The sequence below is a fragment of the Salvia splendens genome, chromosome 14 (assembly GCF_004379255.2).
Source record: "Salvia splendens isolate huo1 chromosome 14, SspV2, whole genome shotgun sequence".
Lineage (NCBI taxonomy): Eukaryota > Viridiplantae > Streptophyta > Magnoliopsida > Lamiales > Lamiaceae > Salvia > Salvia splendens.
Window position 1 is genome coordinate 732,010 of NC_056045.1, and position 9,351 is coordinate 741,360.

Genomic DNA, 9,351 nt, shown 5'->3' on the forward strand with positions numbered 1-9,351 from the left:
AGGAGACTTATACAGTTTCCGAGAAACTTCAAAAGAAAAAAGAACCTGCGATAAGCCATGGTTCAACTACTTTGATTATATCAAGGCGTAGACGGGAGCTTTCTGCTATGAAAAAAAAAATCCAAACACAGTTGGTTCCTTCAATTCAGGGACTGTGAAACCACTAAATTTCCTCAGTGGTTTATCTTTTGGTTCTCAGAATGGGATTAAATCCTATCATTCTTCCTGATAAAGTCAGGAGTATTTTCGAAAATTTATGTGAGACTAATCAGTCTATGAAGCATAAAGAACTTATGTTCGTCACACTTTATCAAGTGCAATGGATCCTTAAATGAGACGTTGTTGTTCGAAATGTTCCAATAAAAAATTTTGAAGTCATACAAGGACACATCCCATATTTGGGAATGAGAGTTCTCATCAAATGGTGGGAAAAATTCGAACTCTTCGAAGAATCAATTTTCTCTAAAAGAGGAATTATTGATCTCGAGTCTGCTAAGGCTCCTCCTTCTCCAGGTGCCCCTAAAAGGGATTTGGCAGAAATTCTGGGAGAACTAATCAAGAGTTCCCTTAAGAAGGATCTAAAAGATCTCAAAAAACTTCTCCAGCAAAAGCTTTCTGAGGAAGGAAGCGACGAAGAAGAAACAGAAAAATTTTCTGTAAATGAGTCAGCCTCTGCAAGTCATCAAGATGATGATGATATTATGCTTGACTCTCAACTTCCATGATAATAATCATGATTGTAAAATTTGTGTTTTAAATTGAATTGTCTTTTTCAAAAAATAACTTTGGGAGAGAAATTCGTCATCTCCAAGACACTATTAAAAGAAGCAAAGAAAGGCTTATTGAGCTTGATGAAGAAAGATATATCCATAGAAGGAGACAATTATCTCTTGCGCCAATTTATTGGGAGATTCATAATCTTCATGGCATTATATGCGAATGCAAAAGAAAAATTCAAATTATCACACTTACTAGTGCATGCTAAAATGTCTTATGAATTTTAAAGACAGTTTTCTTGATAAAAAAAATAATTTTAGTCTTGAAATGAGAACTCTTAAATTAGACATTTCAAGATGGGAAGAGCATGTTAGAATTCTCTCTGAAGACCTTAAACGAGGGACATCTTTTAGAGTTAAAATTGAAATCTCATCTGTTTTACAACATTATAAGAGGATTATTCAAATTGCAAAACAAAAAATAAAAATCCTTAAAATTATTGCAGCGGCATAAAATTTTTGCCGACAAATCATTTTTAACTTTTCTTAAAGGCATAAAATTATTGCCGACAATTTGTTGTTCACATTTTGAAATTGCAAAAGAATCTTGACTTTCAGGAAAAGAAATGGACGACTCACCTTCATGTGACGCAGGCAATGAAGGCTTCCCAATTAATTGTTTTGAAGACATTGCTTGAAGTCCGGATCAAGGCCTTATTTATAGGCGACCTCTCAGTGGAGATCTCACGCTTCCATTACCCACTCACACTTCCACACACGATCTCATGCGGTGAGAAAACCACGCATTAGCAAATACTTCCATGCAAAATAAATTTGTAATAGTTTATAGTAGTTTCCCTTGTACATTTCTTGTTTTATCTCCATCCCTCTCTACCTTATAATTACAATTATTTAGTTCACAGAAGTCACCGATAATCTTTTTTCCAAGTACTTTTTCTGTTTGTACTTGCTTATGTAATTTTATTTCACTACATATGTTAATACCTTCAGAAATTATTTCCGAGGATAAATCTCTATATGTATAAATATGGTAGGGAATTTTCCCATTATTCTTTTGCTTAATCCTATTTCGGACCCTTTCAGCAAAGAAGTGTGGTAATCCTGATAAGAATTTTTCTTTCCAGAGGTCCCGATGACAATCTTCTCTCGTAAAAACTTTGGAAAAGAAAACATCTTTATACCACTTGTACTGAGAGAGATTATGACATCTAAGATTCATCAATTGCTCTTGAGTTTTATCAAGCTGTAAGGAGGCTTCTCCTATAAAATGTTTTGCTATAGTGTATAGTAGTGTATTAACACTATCAGGAATATTGACAAGAGTGTCATTCCTATTTTCAACCTTAACATCAGATAAAATCTGTTGTTTAGTTGTTTCATTAAAACAAAAATCCCACCAACCTTTTAGTTGGTCAGTGAATCCTTGAACAATTGCTTGAGCAATTGTCCTATCATCTGTACCGTTAACTCTACATGTCGAATCATGCATAGTCATGTAATTAATGACTGCTTGAATCTGATATTCAGATAAGCCATCAATATTCCATTCATTAATGGATTTTCCATCATAAGAACATGCATTATATTATGCAAACTGTTCTAGTTGCATATCAACTGGTGTTGGTCTGTGATAATAAGGCTTTGCCGGAATATTGTAGACCATTCTCTTCTTATAAGAAGATGATATTTATTGACTTCAAAAGGGTTATTTTTCCCTTCTATACTTAGATTTTTAAATTGATCAATTTGATTATCAATAAAGTTCGTCTGTTTATCAGATTCACTTGAAGTATCATTACTATGATCTTCTTGTTCTGATTCAGACGCCAATCCTTCCTCTTGATTTAGAGGAGCACAATATTATCTTCAATGTTTAGACTTTTAAGTCTTTTTGCCAATTCTTCTATCATTTCTGAAGAAGAATTTGGGATAACCTTTAATTTTAATTTTTCAGAAGACATAGGTTTAAATAAAACCATATCGTCTCTTTTTACTCCTGAAACAGAGGTTTTATCTAAAGGAGTTTCAGGGATTTTCTCAATTCTACTCAACTGTTCTCCTACAGTTTTAAGATATAGATTAGTATAGTTATTTTGTGAAATTACATCCTCAAATTTTCCCCCTAGTCCTTTTCTATAAGGAGCAGCAATTATATCCTCTTCATTATGTTTAAAAGAAAGATTTATTTCAGGAGGATGAACGCTTTTAACAATTTTTCCTGAAATGGTCACAAATTGCTTGTAGGAAGAATTAATGTTTGAAACAAAATTTTTATCTTCAAAATCGGGAAATTTCCTTTTCTGAAGATCATAAAATTTTTAATGAACTCAAAGAAGTCAAGAAAGCAACCATAATCCTTTTTTAGGAATTTTTTATAAAGACTGGTCCATTTTTCTTGGCTTTTTTATTATTTTTTAAATAAAACCATTTTCGTTTAACGGAATTGGTTTCCGAAACGATTTTAAGGCTTCTCCTTCAAAAGGATTTTCATCTTTTGTAAAGGTATTAATGGAGTAATCACTCCAACCCATATCAGAAGGAGTAGGAGAATTTCTCTTGGAGGCACTAGAAGAAGGAATTTCAACTTTATATTCAGGATGATTTATACCTGAAGGAGAAAAAGTTGTTCCTTTTATATTTTCCTTTTCAAAGCTGGTCAAAGGAACAGAAGAGGTAGACATTCTATCAGGCTGTCTTAAATTTAGACGAGCGATTCTTTTATCAGAGAACTTGATTTCGACATCACCGTTTGGGTATTCAATAATGTTTTCAAGTTTTCTTGGTTCTGGTTTTTCAGGTTCAATGGCTTCTTCAAGGAGCCATTTTCAGGTAACTTAACCTGATCCCAGGTAATAGTCTGGGGAATCTTAACATTACTCTTTTCTAAATATTAGTGATAAAAAAGAGTAGTCTGTTTTTCAGTCCCACGAGACATTTCTCTACATCTTGGGAAAGCAGTATTCATAACTTTATATTGTATTCTATATGTAAGAATAACATTTTCTGCTTCCTTAGCCATATTAAAACCTTCAGTTTTAATATCTAAGCATAAAGCATGCATCAAGGTCTTGTCTGTTATTGACAACACAAAATTAGGGACGCAACTAAAATAGATTGGTCCATCACAATGACTAGTTTCTACAATTCCTAATAAGGAATCATGAAACTTAAGATGTCTTTTGTCACGAACTGCAATTAAAGCAGATGTGTTTAAACCAATTCTAGTTGCAGGTTTTAGTCCAATTTGAACTAGTCCTAAATGGAGGAATCTATAATTCTTTCTATGTTCTTCAATTAGTGACTTAGAAAGGAGTTTGAAAGAGCTAAATCCCGTTCCTAAAGTAAGGGATTCTTCAACAGTTTTTATGATATAATCGCAAGGAGTTGTATCAAAAATTCCTTTTCGTTTATAAACGGAAGGTTCATTTGGCATTTTCCAGTTTTGAATTGATTTTTCAAATTTTTTTGAATTATTATTTCTTTATTACTACTAGAACTAGAAGCACTGCTTCCTAAATTATCATTATTTTTCGACAATATTCTGCTTAAAGAATTCATGGCTTGATAAACAGTCAACGATTTATGCCAACATTCAGAAATGCCCTCACGGCTCTGAAGGATGCTATTCAGGCTACGCGACGAATGGCCCAAGCCGTTTTCTCAAGGAATAAATTCTCGAGGCAGAAGATAGGAAAAGATTTATAATGGTAATAGACGAGGAAGAATCCTCATCTGAAAATTCTATCTCAAGCGATACAGATTGTGATGGTCATTGTGACTGTTACAAAACTCTCTGTAAAGCCAATGGTTTATGTGTTCTAACCAGAGATGAGAATTTTATTCTTGACATCATTGATCAAATTAGTGATCAAGATAAAAGAAGACAAGCGCTTCAAAATTATATGAAGCATTATAATCCTAATTTTGAAAAGATAAAAATTGAGGAACCCAAACCAGAAGCTTATAGCTTAAAAGAAATACTTGGAAGAGTTAAAAACTCTAGTAAAGAAAAAGAATTAAGCCAAAATGATCTGGCTCAAGAAGTTAAAATTCTTAAACGAGAACTTATAAGTCTAAAAAATAGAGTCTCACTTTTATAACTCGGTCAGCAGAATAAACCTGACTCTGATTCAGGAGAAGAAGAAGAAGCTGAAACTTCAGAAAACAATAAGGATAATCTTCTTGGATCCTTAGTCTTTGTTAATGTTGTTAATAGAGTAATTACTCACAAATGGTACATTCGAATTACCATCATTGTTAAAAAAGAATATCTGGTAACTGCCAAAGCAATGGCTCTGATACCACTTTGATGAGTGGACCCAGCAAGGTAGAGAGGGATGGATATACAACTGGAAATGTACAAAGGAAACTACTATAAACTATTACAAATTTATTTTGCATGGAAGTATTTGCTAGTGAGTGGTTTTCTCAGCGCATGATATCGTGTGTGGAAGTGTGAGTGGGTATTAGAAGCGTGAGATCTCCACTGAGAGGTCGCCTATAAATAAGGCCTTGATCTGGACTTCAAGCAATATCTTCGACACAATTAATTGGGAAGTCATCATTGCCTGCGTCACACGAAGTTGAGTCGTCCATTTCTTTTCCTGAAAGTCAAAAGATTCTTTTGCAATTTCAAAATGTGAACAGCAAATTGTCGGCAATAATTTTATGCCTTTAAGAAAAGTTGAAAATGATTTGTCGGCAAAAATTTTATGCCGCTGCAATAATTTTAAGGATTTTATTTTTTGTTTTGCAATTTGAATAATCCTCTTATAATGTTGTAAAACAGATGAGATTTCAATTTTATCTCTGAAAGATATCCCTCGTTTAAGGTCTTCAGAGAGAATTCTAACATGCTCTTCCCATCTTGAAATGTCTAATTTAAGAGTTCTCATTTCAAGACTAAAATTATTTCTTTTATCAAGAAAACTGTCTTTAAAATTCATAATACATTTTAGCATGCACTAGTAAGTGTGATAATTTGAATTTTTCTTTTGCATTCGCATATAATGTCATGAAGATTATGAATCTCCCAATAAATTGGCGCAAGAGATAATTGTCTCCTTCTATGGATATATCTTTCTTCATCAAGCTCAATAAGCATTTCTTTGCTTCTTTTAATAGTGTTTTGGAGAAGACGAATTTCTCTCCTAAAGTTATTTTTTGAAAAAGGCAATTCCATTTAAAACAAAAATTTTACAATCAAGATTATTATCATGGAAGTTGAGAGTCAAGCATAATATCATCATCATCTTGATGACTTGTAGAGGCTGACTCATTTTCAGAAAATTTTTCTATTTCTTCTTTGTCGCTTCCTTCCTCATAAAGCTTTTGCTGGAGAAGTTTTTTGAGATCTTTTAGATCCTTCTTAGGGGAACTCTTGATTAGTTCTCCCAGAATTTCCGCCAAATCCCTTTTAGGGGCAACTGGAGAAGGAGGAGCCTTAGCAGGCTCGAGATCAATAATTCCTCTTTTAGAGAAAATTGATTCTTCGAAGAGTTCGAATTTTTCCCACCATTTGATGAGAATTCTCCTTCCCAAATATGGGATGTGTCCTTGTAAGACTTCAAATTTTTTGATTGGAACGTTTCGAACAACAACGTCCCATTTAAGGATCCATGACACTTGATAAAGTGTGACAAACATAAGTTCTTTATGCTTCATAGACTGATTAGTCTCACAGAAATTTTCGAAAATACTCCTAACTTTATCTAAAAGATAAATCCTATCATTCTTCCTGATAAAGTCAGAAGTATTTTCAAAAATTTCTGTGAGACTAATCAGTCTATGAATCATAAAGAACTTATGTTCGCCACACTTTATCAAGTGCCATGGATCCTTAAATGAGACGTTGTTGTTCGAAACGTTCCAATAAAAAAAATTGAAGTCTTACAAGGACACATCCCATATTTGGGAAGGAGAATTCTCATCAAATGGTGAGAAAAATTCGAATTCTTCGAAGAATCAATTTTCTTTAAAAGAGGAATTATTGATCTCGAGCCTGCTAAGGCTCCTCCTTCTCCAGTTGCCCCTAAAAGGGATTTGGCAGAAATTCTGGGAGAACTAATCAAGAGTTCCCCTAAGAAGGATCTAAAAGATCTCAAAAAACTTCTCCAGTAAAAGCTTTCTGAGGAAGGAAGCGACAAAGAAGAAACATAAAAATTTTCTGAAAATGAGTCAGCCTCTACAAGTCATCAAGATGATGATGATATTATGTTTGACTCTCAACTTCCATGATAATAATCATGATTGTAAAATTTGTGTTTTAAATGGAATTGCCTTTTTCAAAAAATAACTTTGGGAGAGAAATTCGTCATCTCCAAAACACTATTAAAAGAAGCAAAGAAAGGTTTATTGAGTTTGATGAAGAAAGATATATCTATAGAAGGAGACAATTATCTCTTGTGCCAATTTATTGGGAGATTCATAATTTTCATGACATTATATGCGAATGCAAAAGAAAAATTCAAATTATCACACTTATTAGTGCATGCTAAAATGTCTTATGAATTTTAAAGACAATTTTCTTGATAAAAGAAATAATTTAGTCTTGAAATGAGAACTCTTAAATTAGACATTTCAAGATGGGAAGAGCATGTTAGAATTCTCTATGAAGACCTTAAACGAGGGACATCTTTGAGAGATAAAATTGAAATCTCATCTGTTTTACAACATTATAAGAGGATTATTCAAATTGCAAAACAAAAAATAAAATCCTTAAAATTATTGCAGCGGCATAAAATTTTTGCCGACAAATCATTTTCAACTTTTCTTAAAGGCATAAAATTATTGCCGACAATTTGTTGTTCACATTTTGAAATTGCAAAAGAATCTTTTGACTTTCAGGAAAAGAAATGGACGACTCACCTTCGTGTGACACAGGCAATGACGACTTCCCAATTAATTGTGTCGAATACATTGCTTGAGGTCCAGATGAAGGCCTTATTTATAGGCGACATCTCAGTGAAGATCTCACGCTTCTAATACCCACTCACACTTCCACACACGATATCATGCGCTGAGAAAACCACTCACTAGCAAATACTTCCCAACAACAAGAAGGGTGCTGAGGCCAAATTCAAGCAGATTTCCGAAGCCTATGACGTATGCCAATCCTCTCCTTTCCTCTCCTCTTTTTGATTTTGGAATTAGGGTTCATTCATTCATCGCTTTAAATAATTATTCAATTAGGATTTTGAGTTATTGGTCGACCTTGGATTCGGGTAGATCTGAAATTGGTATTGATGTTAGGAAATTAGGTTTCGTAATTGGATCCAGCTATTGATGTTGCTGTGATTGCTTCCGCAGTTCAAGAAATGCCGACGACATATTAGCGGAGTTCTTCGGCGGCAGTGGAATGAGGGGCGGGCCTAGAGGGTTCGGTGGGTCCATTTTCGGTGAGGACATGTTCAGCCCATTCGGTGGTGGAGACGGCCGCCCAATGAGCTCCGCTCCCATAAAGGCGCCACCGATCGAGACGAAGCTGCCTTGCAGCTTGGAAGACCTCTACAAAGGAGCTACAAAGAGGGTGAAAATCTCCAGAGAGATATCCAACGCCACTGGGTGTGGAATTATTGCTGTTGAATAATTTGTTCATTTTCTAATCCTAAATCGAATTCCAATTGCTTGAATGGCTGCAGGAAGACATTGCCAGTGGAGGAGATTCTGACCATTGACATAAAGCCTGGGTGGAAGAAGGGAACAAAGATCACATTCCCGGAGAAAGGGAATGAGCAACCGCATGTGATTCCTTCGGATTTAGTGTTCATAATCGACGAGAAGCCCCACCGTGTGTTCACGCGAGATGGTAACGATCTAATTGTAACGCAGAAGATACCTCTGGCAGAAGCATTGACGGGATATACACTTCACCTCACCACATTGGATGGAAGAAACTTGACTCATCCTATAAACACAGTCATCCATCCCACCTATGAAGAGGTGATTCCAAGAGAAGGGATGCCTTTGCCTAAAGATCCCACCAAAAGGGGCAATCTGAGGATCAAATTCAACATTAAGTTCCCAACTAGGCTGACGCCTGCGCAAAAATCTTGAATCAAGAATCTTCTTTCTGCTTGATTACCCTCTTTTTCACTGTGTGTTTCTTGACTGCTGGAGTTTTTAAGAATATATGTACATTTTAGCTGGTAGTGAATAAACCGTGTTTTTTGCTATGCATTCATTACTACATTTGCATTGTATTGTATTCTATCCTTATGAACTTGTGATACAGTCATCATTAGGCCTTTGAAGAAGATACAATAGTGCAGGTTGATAGCTCAATAAATAGTAGTATGTCATTTGACATGTCTAACAAAATTTGATTTTTTTTGTATTCCTAATTTATATCATTACCAAAGGGGACTCAACGCCACGCCCTATGCAGGAGAAAACAATACCGTGTTCCTCTATAATTTTACACCAGACAATCTAATTGGATTGCTGCATCTCTAAAGAATTACCAAAAAAACCAAAAAGAATTTCTACCACTACGTCAGTTCAGTCATCATCGCTGTAATTGTCAGAAGCTAACGATTCAGAACCATCATCCTGGTTCCCTTCTCCATCTTGACTCGTTAAATTGAACGTCCTCCCTCCGCTACATTCTCACCAT

At 34.8% G+C, this 9,351-nt stretch overlaps 1 protein-coding gene across 1 annotated transcript; it reads left to right on the top strand.

Annotated features, from left to right (window-relative positions):
* Nucleotides 1-7,681: 7,681 nt before the first annotated feature.
* Nucleotides 7,682-8,919, top strand: LOC121765056 (dnaJ homolog subfamily B member 13-like). The gene is made up of 3 exons (XM_042161097.1): nucleotides 7,682-7,841; nucleotides 8,046-8,300; nucleotides 8,378-8,919. The coding sequence occupies exons 1-3, from the start codon at nucleotides 7,837-7,839 to the stop codon at nucleotides 8,790-8,792; spliced, it is 675 nt and encodes a 224-aa protein (XP_042017031.1). The 5' UTR covers nucleotides 7,682-7,836; the 3' UTR covers nucleotides 8,793-8,919.
* Nucleotides 8,920-9,351: the final 432 nt, after the last annotated feature.